Source organism: Apodemus sylvaticus, chromosome 12, assembly GCF_947179515.1.
Source record: "Apodemus sylvaticus chromosome 12, mApoSyl1.1, whole genome shotgun sequence".
In the NCBI taxonomy this organism is placed as follows: Eukaryota; Metazoa; Chordata; class Mammalia; order Rodentia; family Muridae; genus Apodemus; species Apodemus sylvaticus.
Window position 1 is genome coordinate 96,235,207 of NC_067483.1, and position 26,671 is coordinate 96,261,877.

General features: G+C 40.6%; 1 protein-coding gene across 1 annotated transcript in view; it reads left to right on the forward strand.

Moving 5' to 3' along the window:
- Window positions 1-26,671, forward strand: part of Ush2a (usherin) — a 723,091-nt gene that overhangs the window by 419,993 nt on the left and 276,427 nt on the right. Inside the window, exon 36 of the mRNA XM_052200359.1 lies at window positions 5,136-5,298. Within this exon, the coding sequence (XP_052056319.1) occupies window positions 5,136-5,298 (163 nt within the window). The remainder of the gene's footprint in view (window positions 1-5,135; window positions 5,299-26,671) is intronic.

Consider the following 26,671-nt stretch of genomic DNA (forward strand, 5'->3'; position numbering starts at 1 on the left):
GAATGATGCCCCAATAACTACATTCAGGATTAAAAAATGAACATCGAAAACTACGATTCCCACAACAGGCTTAGAAGTCTGTCCAATTGGCAGATTAACCAATTAAAAGATGCAACTCACTTCATCCCTTCAAATAAAGTATTTCTATTTCATGAATCTAATGTAGCTTTCTAAGAATGCTATGTAAATGTTTATTACTATCTGCTTTTGATGTCCACATTTAGGAAGTCTATAATGTATATCTCTTTCATAGACACTTAGAGCATGAAAAAATTACCCTTTGCTTTCCAGTATCATTTTCCATCAGCTAAAAATGTGTGACATTTTTAAAATGCAGCATTGCACTTTCAGTCTGAAAATAATACATTACACTGTTGTGCAGTTTCCTTGATTAAATGGGTTTAGCCTCTTTTCTAAAAGAGAAATACCAGTTATAGGTATTTCTGGCAATGTTTCCTAATTCCCTATCATTTTAATACACTCTGTCTTCATTGAATACTACATTATATAAATATTACCACAAGGATCAGCTCTTTAATTCAATCTGTACTTCCTTCCTTTGGATCACACCTTCCATTCAGAGATTGGTTGCATTCTAAGAAGCTAAAGTCCCACATCGCTGAGACTGAGCCGGAGATGTTATCGTAAAGCATTTACCATCAGAGCCCTCTGACAGATTCTTACCCTTAAAAGCAGAAATGGAAGGAGGCCAGCACTTTCTCTATTCAGAGGAAGAGAGAGGGAGAGAGAGGGAGAAAGAGGGAGAGAGAGGGAGAGAGAGGGAGAAAGAAGAAGAGGGAGAAGAGGAGAAGAGGAAGAGGAAGAAGAGGAAGAGGAAGCAAAGGCATACTCTATGAGCTTAAAAATGTGTACTTTTGCCCAACATAAATTGTGAATTATAGTTCTGGATGCCCCACCTCATCTACTATATACTCTAGAAACTTTAAATAAGGGGACACAGTTATCGATCTCTGTCCTGAACAGACAGCAGGCAACATTAGCTTTAAGAAATCAAATACCACAGCCCCTGATAGAAAGGGAAAGGGGAATTGGATTGTAAAATCACCTCTGCCAGGTCCCCGTCCAGTCCAGTCTGCATGCTGACTTGGAGCACAAAACCATCTCCTCCACTTGGCCCTTTTCTCTCCTGCCTGCAGCCTATCATTATTAAGGATTTCTACATTTTGGAAACAGAAATATGCTGTTTTTAAAATCCTTTGTAAATTTAATAGCTTTGTTACCCACACATGCAGGAAGACACTGTTCAGTGTGCCTTAGGTGAATGCGCTTTACAGTGTCAAGTGTAGCATCATATCCCCTTCACATGGGCAAATGATTCATAAGAGGGGGAAAAGGTGTGGATTTGGTAAAATAGGGGATTTAAAACTAAGTCATTTGTGCATCAGTTTCATGTTCTTACCATTTTGACACAGTAAGAAGCTGATGGCTCTGCGTGTGTTGCTGTCACAGCCTGACCAAAGGGAGTTATTTGGGGTGATTAAGACGGAACTACGCTCTGTTCCCATTTAACTCCTGAGTCCTATTCCATTATTGTCAATTTAAAGAACACATTTGACTTCTGGATAATTTCTAATATAAAAAGAATACTTCAGAGGCTGAAGAGATGGCTGAGAACTTAAAGAGCAGTTTCTCTAAGCCTGTGGATCACAACCCCTTTGACAGCGAAACAACCCTTTCACAGGGGTCTCCAAAGACCATCAGAAAACCTGGATATTTACATTACAATATATAACAGTAGGAGAATTACAGTTATGGAGTAGAAGCAAAAATAATTTTATGGTTGGAGGTCACCACAACGTGAGGACTGTATCAAAGGGTCACAGCATTAGGAAGGTTGAGAACCACTGACTGAAGGGCAAGCCAGGCTGCTCACAATGTCCCGAACCCCAAGGTCCAGGGAAGCCAACAATCTCAGTTAGCCTCTGTAGGTTCCTGTATCCATGTGTGCATACACACACACAGAAATGCAGACCAACATATACATAAAACCAATAAAATCTTTCAAGATTTGTCTGAAGATGTTGGAGGGCACAGGGGAAGCTACTCCAGACCTACTGTTTCAGGCTCATTCAGAAGCATACATGTTCTATGAATCCTTAGATTTCCCAAGAGTGTTTATCTTTAAAAGATGATCAAAAATTAAGTCAATATTACTTACCTAAGCATTTCAGGAATGTGATAAGACTTTTATTAAGAATGGAAATTATGTTGAAATGTTTCTGTGCTTTTACCCAAAATCATTCTTAACATTATTATCTATTTCAAAGGAAACTATTAGGTCAAAACTGAACCAAATTCTACCCTTCCCAGGGCCTTTTCCATTGTAAGGCAACATAAACATTTAAGAATAAATGAAGAAATAAACCATCAAAAAACCCTTCCTGGTCAGAGAAAAATGGTATAGTTGTCAATTTTTGTATAGAGTAAAAGTCAGAATGTTTATCCAAACACTGAAGGAAACCTAATAAAATGTTTATCTTGAATTAGCCATGCATTTGAAGTGAATAATATAATTATCTGAAATTATCATTAATTATTTGATTTTTTCAAGCATCATTTTGTTTGACTCTTTTAAGCCCCTTTTTGTCCAATGATTGGGACTGTAGACATAGTCAAAGAAGCTGCACTATTATGAAACATTAAAGGGATGAAGAGAATCTCTCCAATCTAGCATTTCATCACTTTCTGTGCATAGCTGTTTGTGACTGAAGCAAGGTATGAGCAGACAGCTCAGCCCCAACGAACCCAGAGTCCTTCTCCAATAAAGACAAAACTCCTGTGACCTCACACTTATTAACAATGAGCACTCGCTCTTTTTCACACTTATTTTCATAATTGGAGAAATGTATTCACCTTAACAAATAAAACCTTCATAGCACCAAATGTTTGTCTGTCACAAGAGCTTGTGTTTGATCTTGTGAGGGGTGAATGAGCCTGTTTGTACTGTATAACTATGGCCAGGGCTAGGAACATAGTTAGCTGGTAAAGTGCTTTCTTTAGAAGCATGAGAACTTCTGTCTGACTCTCCAGAACACAGATGTGGTGGTGGGCATGGATGACCCAACTCTACACAGATGACCAGTGTGTTCCCACAAGCAAGCCTACCCTATGGATGAGTTCTAGGCTGGTAAGAGGTGCTGTCTTAAAATAGATAGCTCTTACAGAACAGTGCCTGTAGTTGCCTTATGGTCCCCACAAGTACATGTACACACACATGATTCACCTGCACATACATGCACACGCAAAGAATAAGGTGAAAATTACCTGCATATTCAATAAAAGTTGACAGTCCAACTATGGACCACTGATGCCCAGTTTACCAAGTTCAGCAATTCAAAATTAATAAGAAAGGTTGTGGGCCCGTTTCTACTTTCTGGCCAATAATTGCATTATCCTTCAGACACTTGGTTGTCATTGAGCTATTAGCTATTAGACACTTAGTTATTGAGCCTTTGCTGATCCTTGTCCAGTTTAAGACTTAGTTTAAGTCTCCAGTTTTTAGTCTCAGAGTCCTTTTGAAGTATTTTGTTTCTGCATAAGTGGACCAACATCCCATCAACCTCTTATGTGATTGTCTCTCGGCGAGATCCACTATGGTACATTTATTTCTTGATGTCATCATGATGTGTCCGTGCAAAATGCAGCCTCATCCCATGGGGAATCAGAGACAGTGAATCCTGAGCTAAATGTGAATGAACATGACCCAGAAATGTGGATTCCGGTCGCTCTGAATGACAAGTTACACAAATAAACGATTACATAAATATTCCGTACTTACATAACCAAAAAATAAGTAAGTAAACAATCAAATAAATAGATCCATGCTCTCAGAGTACGTTGGTGGGAGCATCAGGGAGGCAGACTACAGAAAAGCCAGAGACTTTGCTGTAGATCGCAGATGTTGTCTGCTGATGTACCTGGATTTCGGGTTGGTGAGGGCAGTAGTCTGCTCAGTGAGTACAGTTCCAAGATTTCACTTGATGGTCAAGAGGTGTGAGTCAGATTCAGACATGGGTGGTAAAAGACTGCTCAGGGTAAAATTTAAAAAAAAAAAAAAGAAGAAGAAGAAGAAGATACCGCAAGATGACTCTGGCTTTGGATATGCAATGTCCCAACACTTCACAAACATAAGGGCCGTAATCAGTCATCTGTGCTCTTTACCTAGATGCAGCTTCTTCAGGGAACTTCACCTGGAGTTGCCATTGCACAGCTCAGACAAGAGACAGGGAGGGGAAAGGGGAGAAGATGAGAAGGGATGGGAAGGGAAGGGGAGGGGGAGGGGAGGGGAGGGCAGAAGAGGGCTTCTGGTGGCTTTTTCAGTAGAGTCTATCCCTCCCATCAAGAAATTGAAAATTTAGGAAAACACATCATTTGTATCTCTCTTTCTTTTACAATGACTTAAAAATCATCTTTAAGTAACTTTGAAAACAGCCTGTGGCTATGCACAGCCACCAGCACAAGTGGACTATGAACCAATCGAAATCCTTCAAAAATCACAATCCAGTGTCTTAATCAGGAACTGAAATTCTAAGCCTTTTCAGAAATAAGTGAGGTAACCCAGACCCAAAAGGTGAATCATGGTATGCACTCACTAATAAGTGGATATTAACCTAGGAAACTGGAATACCCAAAACATAATCCACACATCAAATGAGATACAAGAAGAACGGAGGAGTGGCCCCTTGTTCTGGAAAGACTCAGTGAAGCAGTATAGGGCAAAACTAGAACAGGGAAGTGGGAAGGGTTGGGTGGGAAAACAGGGGGAGGGAAGGGGGCTGATGGGACTTTCGGGGAGTGGGGGTCTAGAAAAGGGGAAATCATTTGAAATGTAAATAAAAAATATATTGAATAAAAAAAGAAAAAAAAGAGAACCCTTTACACACACAATATATATATATATATATATATATATATATATATATATATATATATATAAAGGAGGAAGAAATGCACAAGGTGTGTCTAGGCCCTGATAAACCGAGGCATGCAGAAATGATGCTACTGCCACAAATAGTTTGCGTCACTGAAAAAAGATACTTTGAAGAAACATGCTCAAACCCGCAGCATGCACATATTTTATTTGCAAACAAAGTAAATACATTTTATGCTCACAGGTAGAAAATCGGACTCTAGAAGCTCCTCCGGAAGGCATGGTCAATGTGCTCGTCAAACCCAAGGGATCTCGGGAAGCCCACGTGAGGTGGGACGCTCCTGCTCGCCCTAATGGACTCTTAACCTACTCAGTACATTTCACCGGAAGTTTCTATGCAGATCAAGGTAAAATGTGCAATTCTTAGACCTTAAAAACATCAGAAGACCATTTATCTGTATTCAAACATTTGCTTTTAGTCTAATTTTCATTTCCAATTTTTTTTCTAAAAAATCCAACCTATGGAGAGTTAGAGAGGTATGCTCAGGGCACGCACGATACCCAGAGCTGCAGTGAGGTCTACAACCAGGGCAGGATCCGGCAAGATGTGTATCAGCATACTGTATAGATGGTTCTTACCATCTGTACCCAGGTTGGGTTCAAGGAACAAAGGTGCTTTTGTTTCTTATATTTAAACTGCCTGTGGTCAACTAACTGAACTGTTCAATAGAAAATTCAAGAAAAAAAGGAAAAACTGTATATGGTTTCTATTCTATCATATTGAAATAAGTACTCAGTTTATTTGTTACTGCTTATCAGCCTCTGACTTTCAAACACAGAAATTAAACATCATCGTAGGCATGGGCAGTTCGTCATACAGCTGGGGGTTGGCATGCTGTATGGTTTCAGTCACCTCTGGGGTGTTGAGTTTAATCTCTAGCAAGTAAGAGTTTCTGTGTATTCCTTCCTTGCCTGAAACACAATTCAAGCCTAAAATACTATTTGTGATAAGACTTCAAGCTTGATTTTGTACTTCACCCCGGGTAACATATTTCTGGTTGCCATTTTCATAGTTTTCCACTAACTATCTAGGTGTGGTGAGTATTAAATTGAATGAGGGGTTGGACCATTGGTGTTTCTTGAAAATATCATCAAATTCTCCAATTAAGTTTGTCGGGTTCTGTTAGCACAACTCATGTAAGCACAGCCTACCAGAGAAGCACTACAGTATGTGTCTTACTAGAAAATTTAATTTGTAATTTCAGTTTTCCTTTATCATCTTCTCCAAAGAAGTCATAGTAATTTTAAAGGAGATGTTTTAAATATTTGTTTTCAAACTAGTAGCAAATAGACACACTCCAGTGAAAAGAAAAGAGAGCACCATTTGTTGGTGTCTGTTGTTAGGTTTACTTATAAGACTTAATTGCATCCCCAAAATGTATAGAAGCAAAGGAGAAAGACAGATGAACCTTTCAAGGCTTTGAAGAGGGTATTCCTCACATTCCATAGTGTGTCTGCAAGCAAATAAGCAGATGCACTCAGAGGCAGAGGCTTGGCTGATCCCCTCAAAGATTGGCGTGTCCCTTTTTTATGCAATCAGGGCTTTGATGTATTCTGCTGTGAAGCACTCGTAAGATTATGAGGTGAAGGAGCGATGATCGATTTGAAAAAAGAAGCAACATTTAGGCTGGACCCATGACAGCCCAGCTCTTTCTAACGGAGGCTGCTAGGTGAATAATGCAAGGACCATGTTCCCCTCCTGTTTAATCTTGCATTGTTTTTGCGGAGAACATTTCTGCTTGCCTTCTAAGTCCTGTCATCTTTGGTTGTCATCCCGTCCCTCAAACCATCAAAACGGTATTAAATGTTGCAAAGCTGGGCAGCGAGAGAACTTTCAAAAGTCAGAATCCATTTGCTAAGCAGCCCTTGTAGAAAATGTATTCTGTCCTCGGCAGAATTTTCCTTCACGTCTTTCCACTGAGAAGTTTACTGATTTCTCCCAGTGGAATCTGCTGGAATTTATCGGTTCATGGTTGGCAGTCACAGATTAAGGTAAATGTCGATCCGTAATGACCCTCTACATGTTAGCATTTCAGTAAAGCTGGGCTTTTATGTCAAAGATATCGGAGAGGGAGCTATTACACATGACAGGGGTGATCAAGGGACTCCAGACCAAGGCAAGCATTATTAAATATTGACTAGTTCCGTGATTTATGTAGAGCTGGAGGAAAAAAGTGACTTTTTAACCATTATATATTCTTCAGCAACGAAAACCAGCCATTTATCTCTTGCCGGTAGTGAAGGACAGAGCGCCTGCATATTTTAGTGGTGGGAAAACCTAGTCTTATAAATAAGATGAACTCTTCTGTGATAACATTTCAGCTTGTTAATTGCCAAAAGCAAAACAGACAAATTAGAAGCAATTACAAGGCTTGACTTAGAGAGTCCTGTGGTGTGCTTCTGGATTGGCATCAGAGGGGCAAGGTGGGAAGTGGAGGAGCTTCCTGGAGTCAGTCCCAGGAACCTCCTTTTGTTGGTTCACTGGAAGTCAAGAACAAGGATTTGGGCATCTTGTCCTGGTGACTATCAGCAGCCAAGTGGCATTAACACTGAGGATAGGGAGGTCGGTGTGACTCCTTAAAAGAGGAATTGTCAAAGTTATAAAAGAGATCATCTGCTTCCTAGAGTTATACAAGACTTGCCGAATTGTAGGCTGGCTAATTGGTCATTTCCTTCATGTGATGAATGGTTCTGATGGCTACCGAAGAAGAGTCAGCAGTCAAGATTCCCAAGACAGAGAAACAGGTACCTGTACCCGGGCCATTGTTTCTCAAGCCAGAACAGCCAGCTCTGCATGCAGACACCCAGCCAGGATCCCTGTTCCAAGTGACAACTCCAGCAGTGAACCAAGAACTTTATAAAGTCAGGGCCACAGTTTATAACAACTTAGGTAGCATATACCAGAAGATTCCCCTTTTCTACAAATTAACCATTTGTCAGATGTTATTTTCCCATGAGTCAAAATTTAAGAGAAAAATGAAAAGCAGACAAAAATTCCAATCTGTTCTTGAACCTCAGAGGAAACAAAAATGCCTAGTCTCTTCTACCATCTGTCTGTCTGTCTGTCTGTCTGTCTGTCTGTCTACTTAGTCATCCATGTCTCTGTCTACACAGTTATTCTTCCCACACATACGAATTCTCACACAAATGATGTCAAATTGTGTGCTTATTTCTGGCGTGTTATTTGTTTTATAGTGTTTTCTTCCTTATAATCCTTTAGACAATGAAGTTCCAATTCCAGGGAGACTGCCTGGTGCTGTTTTTAGGAAGGTGGCGCTGTGATGCCTACAGAGGTTTTTTAATCAATAATAGACTGGCCCTTCCTATTGGCTTCTTTCTCTCATTTCCTTCCATAGACACGTACACTTTCAGCCTTTATTTTCCCATATTTTGTTGCTAAGTATAGTTTTAGTTATCTATAAATCATAGCACATACATTTAGATGTTAATGTCACTTAGTAACTTTTAAAAGTTACTTTTAAGGAAATTACTTGCAGCCTTCACTCTCAGATCATTCTGATCTGAACCCTGTGCTGTCCCAGCGTGAATTTATATCTGTCTGGTAATGAACATTCATCCACTGAGTACATAGAAATGCAGGTTTTGTTGTAAACATTTGGTAAGCATTTTTGCAAGCATTGTTACAAGCATTGTTACAAACATTGTTGCAAACATTGTTGCAAACATTGTTACAAGCATTGTTACAAGCATTGTTGCAAGCACTGTTGCAAACATTGTTACAAGCATTGTTGCAAGCATTGCTGTTTCCCTTGACATTCATTGTCCCTCAAGTACAAGGGTATCAATATGTGCAAAACACCTGATTAGTTAGACTTTCCACTAGTTTTTAACTAGGTCTATCACAAAGCACCAAAATTTGGACCCAGAGGATACCTGCCAATCAGTGAGGTAAGAGAGGTACACTAGCCATGCTATTCTCAAGCATTAGAAGCAAGAACCCAGGTTCTGGAAAGACAAACAGAATAGAATTAGTCAGGGGAAGATGTAGGAGAAAGCTGACTGTCCCTGTCTTTTAATGGCCTCAACTCTGAAAACACAAACAGAGAAGGACAGAGTAGCACAAGCCAGTAAGAGTCACAAATTTAAGTAAAGCACTTCTTCCGTGCCAGGGAATGGAAGATCTCATATCCAGCCATTTACAAGAAGATTTAGTACTTAGTTCTTGGAATGGCACCTGCTTTACCTCATCAGTCCCACTTTCCTGGGATGAAGCAGGTGCCTTTCACTGGTCTGCAGGTAGTGCTCTCAATTCAAAGTCTCAGGAGTCCCTTACCTTGCTTAGTTGAGTCAGGAACTCACCGTGATCAGTAGAAAAAACCCTAGTGTTTGTGATTTGCTGCTGTTGTAGCGTTTACTTCATATGTATTCATTAACAATTTTAATTCTAGGTAACAGGTTTATAATAGCTTCATACATATTTAATTTATGCTATTTTTAAATAAAGAGAATGTGTGAATTCAATGAAAACAGCAGTAAATTACAAGTAACAGAACCTTGGCTCACTTGAAACTGGCTTCCAAATTATAAGTGACTATTTAGCCACATACATGAAAATAATCTGTGCCAAGAGTTTTGGTGGATGCTATCAGCATTGCAGTTTCCAAACATTTTCAACTCAAATATTATAAAAATATCCAGTTCTCAAGATAGTAAATAGAGAGGAACTTCATGAAGAGAAAACAGAAAGGCTCTGAATTCCTTCAGGACATTTTTTCTCCGATACCAGCCCTCTGCCACCACCCTGCTTTCAGTGCGTCCTCAGAGCGAGCCTATTTTTAGTAGACAATGGTTTGTCTTAGCCGCACATCCTGCTCTTCCTGAGCTGAGCTGTGATTGTGGGGTCTTCTGTGAATTGTTTAGCTCTTCATTACCCTTCCTTTGAATGGCCTGGGAAGTGATCTTCAGCGCTTGATAACCTGGCAGATTGTTTTGTGTCTGAGATGTTCTAATTGCTGAGTCCTTTGTGCACAGCAGCTCAGGATTCTCCGTTCTTCAAATCCCCTATTTGGTGTTGTAGCGCAGAATAAAGACATGAATTTGAGAAAGAGGCTGTGGGTTATTGAGAAAATAGAAAGTCTTGCAACATCTCCAAGGGAAATGTCTTTAGTGTAAATGCGAATTAATACCTGGTATTGCTATAACCTCAACTTTGGTTTCTGGAAGTTCCACTCCAGACTAGAGACGGGTAGAACACATGAGTTTTGTGTGGTATTTCCCCCTCAGGGACATCTCTTACAGGAGGGGGTCTCTCCAAAGAACAAAGGTGAAAAGCAGTCTGAGACCAGGAAATATCAAGGAAAGAGAAGGAAAGAGTGAGTATGAAATTAGCATTAACTGTGTGTTTCCCTTGCTAAGGAGAAATGAAAGCCACCATACAAAAACAAACAGAAAATAGTAATTTAAATGGTATTATCTCTGTCTGATTATATTTAGGAATGGCTTAGAATCCCATTTCCCCCCCCCTTTTTTTTTATAATGAACTAAGTTTTTTTTTTTCTACAACAGACACCTCTTGTCTTTGCAGTGAATTACATAGAATCTTGTTGAGAACACATTTTTCTAATGAAGAATAATTTGGAATGGACACTGGGATAGGTGACACAGCCCTAGGATAGGTGCCCAGAGGACCACAAGGAGAGCCAGGGGTAGATTTCTTTTTCCACAGGGCCTCTTACAGGGTTAAACATTCATTGACTTTTATGATTTGCCTGCAAGTCTTTCTCCAATGGTTGTAAATGAAAAACAAAGTGTGAAGTTGCAAAATGCATGTAGATAAGAATGTTTAAAGGAAGGTGAGCTTGCTTTGTGTCCTGGAATCAGGACACCATGGGGAATACTGAATTGTGGGAGGGTCTGGCTATTTGGGGTAATTTGATGTCAAATCAGGAATAAGGTTTTCTCAGGCTACAGAGCCCCTGCAAGGTGGAGCTGCCTTTCATATTAATGGAATTTGCCTCCAGCAGAAGACAAAGGAGGGGCACATGAAGGAGCTGTTCTCTCCTGGGCTCCAGTCAGCTCCAGGAGACAGGAATGCCTGTGTGGTCCACACCCCTTCAAATGCTCTTGCTGTGACCTACTCTGCCTAGGAGTTGCTGGTCTCCAGGAATGGGCTGTGACCAGTCAAAAGCTGCAGATCTCGACAAATATGGAAAGAACTCAGAAAATGCAGAGTGTGGATCAAGGTTACCTAGAGAAATACAAGGATTTTGTACATGATCACCTCCTTCCTGGGCCCACTCTCCCTCTCTCCCTCTCTCCCCACACCAATAAACTCTGTTTTTTAAAAAATTACAAAGTGAAAGGAGATACAGGAGCACTTGTTTCTCAGGAAGGTAAAAGAAAATAATGATCCCTGGAAATTCCTTCTTCGAGTTACAAGGAGACTGAAGGAAGGCTGGGGCAGTTCAGAAAGGGGCTGCTTTGTTTTATTCTCCCTGGGGCCTGTTTTTCACTGTGGAGGGAGCTGTGTATTTTCCAAGTCCTGCTGGCAAGCCATGCAGTATATCTGACACGCTGCCCCCAGGGAGGAACTGCAGTGGGGGAATTGTTCCTGGGAAGGCAGGACAGCTTGTAACTCGGAATCCCCGTTGGAGAACTTTGTAGTTGTGTGTCAGTCAGCGGGAAGATGAAAGAGGCCACTTCTTTTCAAGCAATTTGAATTCATTTCCCCATAATGAGTTGGAGGGAAAGGCAGTCCAACTTAGCTCAGCTGAGGTGCTGTGGAGTGAATTCTCCAGATTGGAAAGAACAGGGAGCTGAGGAAAAGAAACCAGCCTAGCAGCTGCTGCTACTATTACTACAAATATTGAACTGGCTCCTTGTCAGTCTGTCTCTTAGGGCTGTGTGGCCTGACTACAGGGACTATATTTTGAGAATATAAGGTCCAACATATATATCCCTATCCCAGGTTTTACAATAAAAGTCTGGGGTATGACCCCAGGAAAAGAATGGGGTAGCTATGATGGTCCCTCATGTGACTTCCCATCAAGGGCTGACAAGTGACAGGTACAACTCCCATGTATCCATTTATGGGAAACAGTTTTGACTGTAAAGTTCCTTACAGAGATAGAGAAGAAAGGAAATGAGGATGTGTTAGGGGGTCCATTAGCTTGTAGACAACAGGACAATGGCCAGAACCTTTCTCCTTTGCCATTTTAAATGTTTTTATACCATCATCGAAGACATTTTAAACGTAGTCACATAGCTACTATTAATTTGGGAAACAAGATCTCATGCAAAGACAAAAGAGGAAGAAAAGAAAAGGTTACAGCTGTTCCACCTTTTTGATGCCTATCTGGAAATGAATGTAAATGTAGAAATGAAGGATTCTTAAAGGCACATTCGTCCGGCTTAAAACTGTGTTGTTTGCAAAAATAAGATCTCTGTCATTTTAAACTTTCGGCTAGGGAATGTATATTTAGAGCATAGATTGACATTTCTGATTCTGCATCACGTCATGGCCAATAAGGCTATTGAAATGTATTATTGGAACAGAGCCTTCCACAAGAATGGAGTTAAGCATTAATTTATCAAACTTCCTTTAGAATCCGTCTCCCCTCAGCTCTCATACAGAAGCCTATTGGATTTGTGTCTGATATCTAATTGGCTGTTTTCCTGACATAATGAATGAGCATGCCTGAGCCACGGTGTCTATTGCGACAACAACTTAGTGATGTTTTATGTAAATAGGCACCGTGGATCACACCCAGAGTCACAGAACTCGGCTACAGATACCCCAGAGCGTGAATAGGCCAGGGTTAAATTCTCACTTGGAACTCTGCCTGGCATTGTCAGAGAGGAGTGTGCTCATTCTAACTCCTTCCAGAGATACTCAAATGAATCAGCATACCCAAAAAAAACGCCTACACCTTTGGCATAGTTGAAAAAACTAAAATCCCTCTTTCTGTTAAAAAGGAGGAAAACTTAAACCATTGAGCAACCCTCAAACCTTGTTGGGGGGGTGGGAGCCTTCATGTCTGTCGTCAGCCAAAGAGCTGGTGTGTTTGAAGCTGTGCTGGGCCACCATCCAGCTCTTTGGACTGGGTCCACTTATTTCCCCATGGCACGGGCTCAGCACCTGTTGAACCAAAGAGCCACAAGGATGTCTGCTCATAGAAATATGAGGAAAGCAAGTATTCCTATGACATTTAATAATCTAAATTTTATAAAGAGGCACTCTTCAGTAAATAACTGGCATACATAAAGGTTGCCTATGGAATGATTTCAGGATGAAGTTGGAGAATTATTCCCACAGGGAGGGAGAGAAACTCTACCTAGCGCCTTCATCCAGGTTCTCTGGCACGTCCCTCCTGGGGCAGGGAATCCCTTCGCTGATCCTCAGATTCCTTTCGCTAGGCTTCAGGAGCGGACATGGGTAAGTGGTGAATGGCTCCTTCACCATCTACAGGCTCATGAGAACCCGGAGTCCTGTTCTCTTAGCTGCAGAGCCATGTGAGTTTAGTCCTGATCCTGAGAACAGAGCACTTAAAAACATCATGTCCCAACTGTGTCTTCTTAAGGAGTTAGTTTGCTAAATTATTAGTGACAAGAGTCTTATGGAGTGATTTTTAAAAATGCAACTTTGAATAGTTTTCAGAAGTTTGGAGGTTTAATTTGTGAATATTTACTAAAAGAAAGAAAGAAAGAAAGAAAGAAAGAAAGAAAGAAAGAAAGAAAGAAAGAAAGAAAGAAACAAACAAAGAAACAAACAAAGAAACAAAGAAAGAAACAAAGAAACAAAGAAAGAAACAAAGAAAGAAACAAAGAAACAAAGAAACAAAGAAAGAGAAAAATCACATATTTTTCCAGTCATATAATCTTAGAGAGCTATTGAAAGAACATCTTACTGAAAAAAGGAGAAGTTTGAAAACACAGAATCAAGTTCAAATATATATTCATGTGTCCATACAACACAATGGCATCTAGCTTGTCCCACGAAGTAAAAAAGATGATGACAGGGCTTAAGAGGCAGTGGGAAAGTAAGGAAGTGTAGTTCCTGTAGAGAGGACCTTCGAATGTCACAGAAATGATGGAAATTAGCCAAGCAACCATTCAAAAGTATAAGACTACAAACTTGACGCTAGTTAAGCCAAAACATGCATCACTGATGTATTATATAATAATGAACTTAATATCCATTGAGGGTCAGGAAAGGCCTCTAGTCCAGTGACATTTAAAGACTGAAACAGATGATTAAGGGCCAGCCAAGAAGATCCCAGAAGGAATGTATCTGTGAGGTTTGTAAGATGGATAAAAGTATGGTATTGTGCTAATAAAAGAATAGATCAGTTGATAGATAGGTGATAGATACATATATACAGACAGACAGACACATAAATAGGTAAATACATACATATATACAGACAGACACATAAATAGGTAGATACATACATATATACATACACACAGACATATAGAGAGAGGTAGATACAGACAGACAAGTACACAGATACATAGGTAGATAGAGAATACTTACATACATAGATATATACATACATACATACATAAATAGGTAGATACATACATATAGACAGACAGACAAACAGATAGGTAGATAGGTAGATAGATAGATAGATAGATAGATAGATAGATAGATAGATAGATAGACAGATAGATATTTGAAATTTACTGTGAGAATTTCTTGGATCTTTTAAAAAGATTTATTTTTATGTATGCTCATATACTGTTGCTGTCTTCAGACACACTGAAGAGGGATTGGGTTGTGAGCCACCATGTGATTGCTGAGAGTTGATCTCAGAACCTATGGAAGAGCAGTCAGTGCTCTTAATGTCTGAGCCATCTCTGCAGCCCCATTTCTTGGATTTTATATCTAACATGAGTCCATGGGAATGTCTCATCGTATCATCCCATGTGCACACATATGCACACATGTGCATACACCTATGTCACACACATGCACATATTATAAACACACCAAAACATATTAACAACACCCTTTGCTAGGGTTTGGATTCTTGAGTATCTCCCCATATTTTCTAATGACTTAACAGCTTTTAATTTTTTCTAAATTACAGATTCAGGAATTTTTAAACAATTTATTGATTTTCATTGGCATAATGCTTTCAGGAAAAGCCACATCAATTCAGAAGCCTTCTGACCATGTGCAAATACATCCATCTAGCTAAAATAGAGGGTAAAAGAGATAGGTAAAATGAGAAGTTGCTTTAGGTTTTCTTTTTTATTTTCGAGGCCTTAAAACTTCATCTGATAATCAAGGCAGCTTACATATTATGGCTGAGGCTGCCTCGTTCTGTAACATGAGGCTTTAATAGTCATCTAGCATTATGCATTTTACACAACTTATTTTTGTATGCTTATGAGACCTGAAATGGTGCTCTAATTTTGGCTAGTTAAATATTTGCTTATTATTGTGTGAAATGTATTCTCCATCTAGAGCTGGAGCATATGTGTTGCTGGACTTGACTGAGGACGTAAGAGACTGAACTTCACAGCTACACTGCTTCTGGCTTCTGAGATGCTTGCCCCCCCCCATATCTTTCTGACAGTTCATCTGTGCACTCAATTAATTTGCTAGCTCTAACAGCTAAAACCTTTTCAATACTTCTGTACCTTTAAGTAAAGTTCTACCTCACCCTCAGGCTCATTATGCACTGTAATTGAAGATCTCCGTTCTCATATGCAGATTCTCCTGACTGCATGTCAGACTAACTTGAACAAAATACCACAGGTTTGTTTAACGGCTTCTCTCCCTAATAAATTTATTGTTGAGGAATTAAAATCTGTAGCTGTGTCTCACCTGCTGAAGTGGGTCTTCATTCCATTCACTTAAGTACTTTACATCTTCCAGTAAAGTTTTGTAATTTTCTACATAAAGAAGTCATATTTCTCATTGGGGTTTTGTTCACATATTTTACTTTTTGTGGTTGTGGTCACTTACTTTTATTATAGTGTTAACAGAACCATTGGTGTCACAGTGGTGTTTTAGAAGCACACCATTATTATCACCAGCCTCTTTGCATGTTTATAAATCTCTGGGTTAACCATTTTTTCACCTCTCTGAAATGCACTCCTGGTGACTTCATTGTGTGACACCATCTGGATACCACCATAGCACTGAGTGAGTGAACAGTCATTTGAATAAAAGATCTCTAGCTCAAGTCTTTACTGCAGATATAACCCATACAATTTACATATACCCCAAACAAAGAATCTGCTCAGTTATTTGTTCACAGTAATTAGTTTCAGATTATTAAAATAAATCCAGTATGAGAAGATTATAATTCATATCTATTTGTGCAGACTGAGACCACTAGAATTTCACTTTCCTAATTGTTTTAAAAGCAAAATGTCTGATGGACACATAAAAATATCTGTAAAAGTATGCCCCTGGTATTCCATGTCATAAAAGTCAAGTTGGGGCTGTGTAGGGTGAAGTAGGGGATGGTGACAGCAGGGTGGAGAATATCCCTGAATGGCCATGGGTTATACATTACAATGAATAATAGAAAAATCAAGATTGTACCACTGTGTGTCTGTGTGTGTGTGTGTGTGTGTGTATACATCACTAATAAAGTATATAATATCTGTAGAACATGAACACACACAAGCACATGTGCACATTCATGTGCATGCATTCATGTGTGCACAGCCATATGTGTATGTGCATATACATCTAGGATCCAAAGGGAGCTTGAGTTACCGTTTCTCCAGTGATGTGCACTTGCTTTTTGAGGAAGTGTCTCTCACTGGCTGCCTAGCAAGTGCAGGCCTCTGCCAGCTTTGGTATGAACCACCATTTTGGGCTTTTTAATTTTTTTTTTACCTTTTCTTATTATATATGTATAATTGTGTGGGTACCTGGGTGCCATGGTTCACATGTGGTGACTCAACTCAAGTCTTCAAGACAGACAGCACATGCCTTTACCTTTGACTCATCTTGCTGCCCCGTGCCTGGTTTTGTTCACATGAGTTTGGGGATCAAATGTCTTTGTGCTTACAAGGAGTTTACCCACTGATTTTAGCTATGAGACCTTAAAACCCAAGACCCTAGGAGGCAAAGGCAATTACTCATCATGGTAGGGGTGTTTTAGAACCACTCAAATCCCTTTTCATTATCACCTTGTGATTAAGTGAATCCCTTAAAGTGTCCATTTCACTTTCCCCAATAACTGGGTCCATATGAGAAAATGCAAAGTGCTGAACAGTGTCTTTAAGTCTAAGAAAAATTCTTCAGTCCTATTTTGAGTGAGTATGTGCAGGCAGATCTCAGAGCACATATGTAAAGTGTGGCTTGAGCAAGATTGAGATAATAATCAATCACAAAGTATTGGTCATGTTTTATCTACTAGATATTAAGGAACATGGGGGGAGGGGCATGCTTTTTGTTTTGTTTTGTTTTTCCTAATTGAATGCATAGTTGATCAATGCTTTCAGGAGAAAATTAACAATTGTTTTGGGTTTTTTTACCCTTTTAAATTCCCAAGATACAATGGTATTCTATAAGTCAAACACTTGGTCCAAATCATACTGAAAACTACCTCTCCCAAATATCTTATTTATTCCTGGGAAAGCCCTCAATTTAGCTGCCATCTACCAAGTAAACTAATGAACATTTACATTAAATAAAATTTTAAAAACTTTAGATGCGTTTGGTGCCATGCACTGCCAGCTTTCGCTCTGCGGTCTCAGCTGCCTTATACATCACGTAAATAAGAACAACACGCACTTACTGACCGCCTCACTAATACGGTGGGCCTGCCAGTCTGTCAGCGTGATGACATTTTGAAGTTGGCCTAGGAAAGCTGAAAGCATGCCATCTGTCAACCCCTGCCTTCCATCACGTTTAGAGTGGCATATCTTCCCTGGCGTGGTGGCGGAGGGTAGTGGCTTGTAGAACCTTAATGTGACTTCTTTTGGCTAGCTCAGCATTCTTGAAAAAATAAATAGACTTTTCAGCCTGTGATGGAAAGGGTTAAATAGCACCAATTCATTACTGCTCACAAAAGGATTTATTTTGTTCTCATAAATCAGTTTTATTCCACATTTTTATTTTTCCCCTGGGTGAGCAACTCCAGTTGAAATCAATACAGGTGCAAGTGACACAATCAATCTAGATATTTGACTATGGATTAGAGATTCCCCGGCTCTGCTTTTTAGTCATTTCCTTTCTGATCATCTCCCTGGAGAATTGCATATTCTTATTGGCATCTGTGAGTTATGGATGTGTTTAAAAAGCAGATAATTGTTGTCATCATCATAATCACCACTGTATACCAGCAAAGGAAGCCCCCAAATGAGCAGAGACGGGAAGATACGGACTCTGAATATCTTGCAACCTCATTAAACTGTTGAGATCTCTCAATAATTCTCTTCAAGTGAGGTCAAGTTTTAAAAATATCAGTTCTTCTTAACAAAAGCTCAGTCCCTTGTAGAAACAAGCAACATTCTTAGGGCTCTGTGACACAAGTGCATAAACCTGCCCAATGGCAGAGGTGTTGCCTATTTTTATACATTTATTTTAGAACTGTACTGCACCAACTTCTCTGGGTTAACACTGAGAAAACAGCTAAAGAAAGTTAAACATCTCTGAAGGGATTCAAGCTGGTTCTTTTCATTCTATAATTATCCAGGCTTCGAAGACACCATCTGTGGGACTGAACAGAGAAAGACAGTCCAACTTTAAATTGCAGAACAAAATTGATTAAGTTGCTGCTTGAGAGGCCAACATTTATATAGCAGACTCTCTTTGCTTTACAAACAGATTTATATCTTATGACCTTTACATACTCTTGGTACCGTATTGTAGTTGCCATTGTGGCTGCTGGTTCATTTCTAAGCCAATTTCTTGCACAAGTTAATTAAAATACTTAGTAGCTCCCTTAAAAATACTTGTAACACGGTGGAGTTTTGTCTCCTCCTCCGCTTTTGTAAGACTCCACAGAGCCTGAGCTACAGAGAACCTTCTGAGTGAACCACTCGGAGACAGGGATCAATACAAAAGCAAAGGAATTTACTGTTCCAATGCACCTGAAGGAGAGGTGGTGATTTTTTTTTTTTCATGACAGGGTTTCTCTGTATAGCACTGGCTGTCCTGGAACTCACTCTGTAGACCAGGCTGGCCTCAAACTCAGAAATCTACCTGCCTCTGCCTCCCAAGTGCTAGGATTAAAGGCGTGAGCCACCACTAACTGGCTTTCAGCAAGTTTTTATATGGTTTCCAGGGGTGGAATAGAGCATCAGCAACTAGGCACAATATGCTTGTCAGAATAGTGTGGCTTCTTAACTGATTGGTCCTTAGAGATAAGATAGCAAATGCTTCCCTTATCCTTAGGTGGCCAGTGGTCAGTCCCCCTGTGGTCCTTCTGAGTAATGTGAAGAGCCTTCCCTTCCAGAGGGGAGGGGTGCCTACTTGCTTCTTGACCTCTCCCTACCAGGAGGGGGGGAAGGGTGGGATTTTCCAAAGGTCCTGAACTGACCTCTTCACTTCTCTTCTTAAGTCCGAAGGTGAGAGCAGCTCTGCACTGGGGATATTCTAGTATAGCATATACTTTTTTTCCTGGTCTGGAGATATCTGTACTTTCCTTAGACATTTGAGCTCTCCCATACTTTCCTTTCCAGAAGTGAATAAATGCTATTAAAGTTTACTTAATATAGACAAAGAGGAAAAACACCACTGCTAAATAATGCGGGCTTACAAATGGTGAACTCTCTCTCTTACCTTTAGGTCCTGGGTGGTGTTTTCATAGAAAACAACAAGAAAACATTCAGTCTGTGAACAAGAAGTATGGTAACAGGAAATTCAGTGTCTCAGCAAGTTTGACAGAAGGTAGAGTGTACTCTCACGGTTCCCCAGGCAGAACAGCCCAGAAAGGCATGTCAGATGACACTAGAGCAGGCCTTGTGGTATCAGGACACCACGCTGCAGTCCTGGGGAATCACAGCTCTGCTTTTGGAGAAGCTTAGAGCTTTCTAGAACCACCCAAGCCATTGATTGTCTCTGTCAGGATTTGGAATCCACGAGTGGAAACATGTGATTTATGGGGCAGTGGCCATGGACTCTTGACCTTCCTTCCTGGCCTCTCAGCTAAGTGAAATCCACCTGTATCAAAATTCTAATCCTTGCCACTTGAGTTCTGCTGAATGAGAATCATGTGATGTCTCGGTCTTCTTGGTGGCTGGCGCTTACAACAAAACCTTCCATTGCTCTGTCCTTTTGGTTTTTAGCATCCAACTCTTTTCAATTATTTTGTTTACTGAATATGTAATAAGTGCCTTGTTTGTTTGTTTGTTTTATTTCTATTTCCAAAGTATCTCTGCAATACTTTCTTTCATCTCCTAAGGTTCATAATCTCCCCCATCCCACCCCAAGTTGCAGGGCTGTTCATGTTTTTACATTCCTTTTCGGTGCTATGAATACCGTCTATCACTGTTAGGTATCAGAATGACCATTGTTCTTCCTCCCTCCCTCCCTCCCTCCCTCCGTCACTCACTCACTCACTCCTCCCTCCCCTTTCCTTCCCTCCCTCCCCCCTTTTCCTTACCACCATCCCCACCCTCTTTTTCTTTCTATAGGGTCTTTCTGGATAGTCCAGCAGCCTTGCATCTCACTTTATAACCCAAGCTGGCCTCAAACTCACAAAGGTCCCTTTGCCTCAACCTGTTAAACACTGGACTGGCAGCATGTGATACTGTGCCTGGCTGCTCCCCCTTCCATAACTATCCCATCAGAACCTCCAAGAACCTCCATGCTTTGTTAATGTTATTTTTGTTCTCCAGTTTTCTTCCCAAGGGGTTGGGCATCTGGAAAGGGTGAGTGACTTTTGACAACACTGAATTCTTCACCCTTCCCCCGTAGATGTTTCAGAGTTCACGACTCATTTCCAATGCTCTCCAACAAGATAATTTGCATCCACATATTTAGAAACTGTGTGAGCAGACACAGACTGGAAGGTGTATCAGCAATCCACATTTCCTGGGCTCATGGCTCTGTGAAAAGCCTTTCTCTAAGTAGTCAAAATCTGTGACTTGCTTCTAACCAGTAGAATAGAAGAGAGGATGTGGGATGTGACCTCTGTGCTCACTCAGTAAGATTAGAAATCTTCTTGATGGGAGATGATCTCCCTGGTATTGTAAGAGGCCATACTGGGGAGACCCAGATATGCAGGGGGAACTCTCATAGGGAAACCCAGCCATACTCAGAAGACCCAGCTTTATTAGGGAGACAAAGCTACAATGAGATTTTCATAGGGAGACAAAGAATCAAAGCCTCACTAACAGGCAGACAGTAACTGAGAGCAGCCTCTGGCCCAGTGCTAGCAAGACACCAAGACCCTCTGTTCTAGCATCCAACTAGGTCCAAATACAGCCAACCTATGCTGAAAGGGCATCTTTAGAACCTAGAAACGTGGCTTCTGGCCCAGCAGCATTTGGATTTTCTGCTTTTGAGACCTTCAGCTGAGGAGCCAATAACGTGTGTCAAGACTTGAGAGACTATGAGACCCTACACATGGGTAGCTCTGAGCTGCTGCTAGTAGCAATCCTAGTTCATGACAGCAAGACGCAAGAAGTATAGGAGCTCCAACAGGATGACCCTCAAGGAAAGCAGATAGAAGTCTGTGGGAAAAATCATACACCTGATACCACCTCCCCAGACATCTGCTGTTCTCAAGCTTAGGATGCTCTGCATGCACATATAAACTCTCACAGTAAACTCTAAATTCTGAGCATGGTGTGAAACTGTAGTTGGGTGGTGGTCAGTGCTCTGTGATCAATAATGGCAATAGGATTTTCCTATTGATCACAATGGCACAAAGGGTTAGGCCCTGTGGTGTGTATGGAAAGGCCATGCAGAAACTCTTATCAGGAAACATTCCTGGTGGTAAAGTAGCCCTGTGCATGCCCTCTGCTCAGTGGGGAAGCTAGAAACCGCTTTCTGTGACTGCAACTCATTGCCCAAAGCACCCTTTCATTTGTTCATTTGGAATTTTTTATCCAAGATGGAGAGAAATCTATCAAAGTAGGACAATAAAGTTGACTTTTCAGATTATATAACATAGTTGACAAAAAACAGATCCAATGTTCTTATTCTCTACATATTCAAGTAGACTTTACATTGAAGGTGGTTTTAGGTTCACAGCACCGTGATAACATCCAGAGCATTAGCGTCAGCTTACGTCTGACATCACTAATGTGACATCCCCGTAGGAAAACAGGGCTGTGGAGCAGAAAGCTATCGGTATTCTTGCTCCAAACCTGTTTTTCTCTGTTGCGTCAATGAGATATTGTGTGTTTGTTCCCTGTAGTAGAAGTGTCGCACTGCAGAGTGACTAATATTAAGAGCAACCAAAGAAGTAGACCTGATGACAACTAATTAAAATTATATAAAATAATCATGGTAGCAGTAAGAAGTGGACACTGTCCTTGGAGGACTAAGTGATTCCCAGGCAAGTTCTTTCTTCCTCTTTTGAAATGTTTTGTTAAAAAGAAAAGAGCAGTGGGCAAGATGTTAAGTGAATAAATAATAAAATAAAATAAAACAAAACAAAATAAATTTTCCATATCTAGACATATGTTCAATTACTGAGTACAATACTGAACTCCTTAGCTCATAAATGTTCCCTTCAGACTGACAAGTAATTTAAATTCAGTGACTAACTTTAAACACAGTAAGGGTCACTCTGATTATTTCTTTCTGTCTCCAAAATAAAATATTGTTAATATGAAGATCTTATGTTTATAGATTCCAATAAATGTGAGTGAACAGTAAAGGGACATGAAGGACACTATATGGAAGGTTTTGGGTTTAGGGGGATGAAAGGGGAGGGAGAAATGATGTATATTGTATATAATTAATAATTATGAATTATTATAGTATAATATCAAAAGATAAAAGCTATGTGCTAAAGATACAGATTGGTTGGCCAAGCACTTGCCTAGCATGCATGAAGCTCTGGATTCTGTCTCCAACACTGCATAAACCAGGCACGCTAATACATGCCCTCAATGCCAATAGTGTGGAGGTGCAGGCATAAGGGTCACAAGTTCAAAGCCATTGTCAGTGACATCACACATTCGAGACTAGCTGGGGTAAAAGAAACTTAGTCGAAGAAAGGAAGAGACAGGGAAGAAGTTAAAGGAGAGGCGTGAGGTGAGAGACACAGGGAGAAAAACAGACTAGGTATGTAGTTTTCAATAAGCATTTTGTGTGGTCACGTGCTTAGCTCCCGGTCAGAGGTTGCTGAGTCCGTATATAAGTCACAGAATGAACTCCCAGCACCCTCGACACTCCCTTCTACTCAAAGACCTATAGAATTAAGAGACTGGGAAAATACACTGATGGGTAAAATAACCTAAAACAGCATCTCAAAAGGTCTCAAAAGTGAAGCAGCAGCACAAGCTTAAACACTGGTAATGGCTGTCTAGAGTGTGCTATCTCCCTGCCTGCCATGACAGTGCTGGTGGGCCTGGCCACTACCATCTGCTGTACGGCCTCCTGTGCCTTTTCTTTTGGGTATTGGCAAAGCGCAAAGGGATGGGATGGATGAAACACACCACCTCAAAAATCGAGTCCTCAATATGCTAAAATATACAGCCTTTGTAGCTGGAAATAGGAAAATTAGTTAACACCTTTTCTACCTTAAGGTCTAATTGAATTCAGTCAAGGGCCAGTGCAGAGCAGCACTGGGTGCAACACATGAAATCACCACGACGTAACAAGATTCAGTTTGGTTTGTTCGCTGTCATTTCTCATTATAATCTCTTTCTGGGGAATGGATTCATGTTGTGCCATTTTCTGTTCTTGTTACAGTCTTTGTCACATGAATAAGATATCAGGATGTTAACACCTGCCATGCAGTACCCGTGTGTGAGGGCACCACACAACCACTCTGACCTTTGCAATATTGTGGACTCTGATTGGTGGTCTACCTCACCTCCTTCCTACAAGTTAATAAGGCTGTAAAAAGGAAGAGAACAGAAATGGCCAGCCAGTCAAATTATAGAATATTGAAAAGGTCAGAGCGGCACTGCACAGAGGAAAAAATTATGGAATATATGGTGCATTAAAATTTTTGTGACAATGAACATTACAGGAATGAGAAAGGATACCCACTTACGTGATCTCAATCAGGAGAATCCCACAGGATGGTGTCCCAGGACAATAACCATCTTTACATCCTGAATCTGACACGCAAAAGCAATACCCACTTACACTGGGTCTCAATGAACAAACTAATTGCATAGAAAGTATTCTGCTATTAAACAAAGGAGAGTATTGAAGTTTTCTCCCTAGCAAATGTCTGTTGATTTGGTTAGTGTTTTAGCGGGTTTACCTTTCGAAGCTAGGAACAAAAGGTGAACCTGTTGATCTGCTGTTGACCCTGTGGCACAGACTTTGGCTATCCCCCCCTCTTCAGAATAAAATAGGAGGTAGAACTAGATGATTTAACATGTCTGAAGACTCCTCAAAATTTGGAATATCCTGAAGTAGCTAGCTAGAGCCATTTCTTATTTATAAAAATTGATTTTTATTTTCTGTGTGTATAAGTGTTTTGCCTCTATGTATATTGGTGTGCTGTGTCTGTACCTTTGCCTAGTACCTAGGAAGATAGAAGAGGGTGTCACATCCCCACGAACTAGTTACAGACAGTTACTAACCACAAAAGTTTTCTTCCCTTTATGTGATTGGGGGGCCTGGGAAATGGCTCTGTGAGCAAGAGCACACGCTGCCCTTCCAGGAATGGGATTGCAGCTCCCAGTGCCGTGCTAGAGGACCTCAGAACTGCCTGCAATTCCAGCTCTGAGGAAACTGATGACTTCTTGACCTTTGCACACACATGCATAAAACACACACACACACACACACACACACACACAAAGCAATAGTAATAATGTCAGTTCTAAGATCTATGTAAAACTTGTTCCCTCCTTGTGAAGTAATATGCCTGTTTCTAGTCCCTGAACCATGAATGAGAGAGATACAAAAGGAAAAGAAAACACCGAGTCAGAAGTCATGAAGTCACTGTCATCATAGCTACCACAGCTGTGAAGTCATTGTCATCATAGATACCAAGGTGATGGCTGATAACTCACTTTGAAGTTCTTTCAGGCATACATTGAAATTTCTCATATAGCAGTTGTGTTAGACTTTGTAGCCTTCAAACATAGGTCTTGTTTGTATATCAGCTTGCTCTCTCTCTCTCTCTCTCTCTCTCTCTCTCTCTCTGTGTGTGTGTGTGTGTGTGTGTGTGATATGTTTATATACTATACTCTTTCTTTATATAGCTAATTTAATAACAGAATAAACATTTTATAGCCTGCATCCAGAGTCAAAACCTTTTTTAGTTAGGAAGCCATGTGTGGTCCTGCTACTTTTAGAAGCAGAGGAAAGGAATTGTGAACATAGTTGTAAGATTACCCTGATTTTGGGGACCAGAGCAATGACTCAGAAGTTGAAAGCTCTGGCTGCTCTTATGTAAGACCCAGATTCAGTTCCCATTTCCCATGTGGCGGGTCACAACGACCTATCTCCAGTCCCAGGATCCAATGCCTTCTCCTGACTTATATGGGCATCAGACACACACTTGATGCACAGACATAAATACAAATAAAGCATTTATACACATAAAATAAAAAATCTTTATAAATAGCATAAATACAGGTAACTAATTCAGCTGGTGGTTCTCAGATTTCACTGTGCCGATGAAGATGAATCAGCGTGTCCGGTGATTTCAGCTTCCTGTACCAATCTCCTCACTCTGTAGGTTTAAGTGGAACGCACGCATGTGCCTTTTTATAAAACGGCTCTAAGTGACTCCAATGTGGATGAACCACGGGTTACTGCTAAAAACAGCCCATCTGCAAAGAGTCTTCAAGTCCACTGCCTCGTGTTAAGCTTGAGCAGTGCGGATTGGAGAGGCTCTGCTAAACATCGCAACGACTCCAGTTCAGAGTATGGCAAACTCTGGTTCCCAAACCCAGAAACTTACAGAAACAAACACACGATTACTCCCACAGAGCATGGACCACCCAAGGCAGAGCCAACCGGAAGGGAGGACTGTGATGGACTGCTTACCGCCTCTGGCTTAGTTTTTGAGACTGACCGAAACAGACCCCCATGTCCAGCCCACAGGAAACTATGTACAGCAGAGGAAAATGCTAAAGCCCAGTTGAGTCTAGAGGCACAACCCCGGCCTGTGTATTTTAACAAACTGCTTCCTTTATCTGGGAGTCCAGGGCCATCAAGGTGAAAGGGGAAAGAGTGTGGGGTGGTGGGACGGAGGAGGTGCTCTAATCTGTGGATCCACATTGGGTTTTGAACCGAGGATTTTTAAGCTTCATGGAGAGTAGAAATCCTGGACTTCACTCTCGCTTCTCTGACCTGAGCCGTGCGCTTGTGTAGACACGGGGGGAAGACCGTACTCACTCGGCGGCATGGCTCCTGACGATACACGTGTGCGATTTTTTTTTTTTGAACTGAGCAAAATGGTTATATAATTGCTTCCTTCTCATAATTATTGAGTAATTATATACTTCTTATAATTACTCAGTAATCATTGTTCTATAGCTAGAAACTAACGTTACAACTAATTGTATAATTACCATGTATTAATGTTGTTATATGGCAAACTTAGAGTAAAGTGGTACTTAATATGTTTCTCTTTGCCATGCCATTTTCAAAGCTCCTGACAGGGTGTCTTTTACAGCTCAAAAAACTGCTTC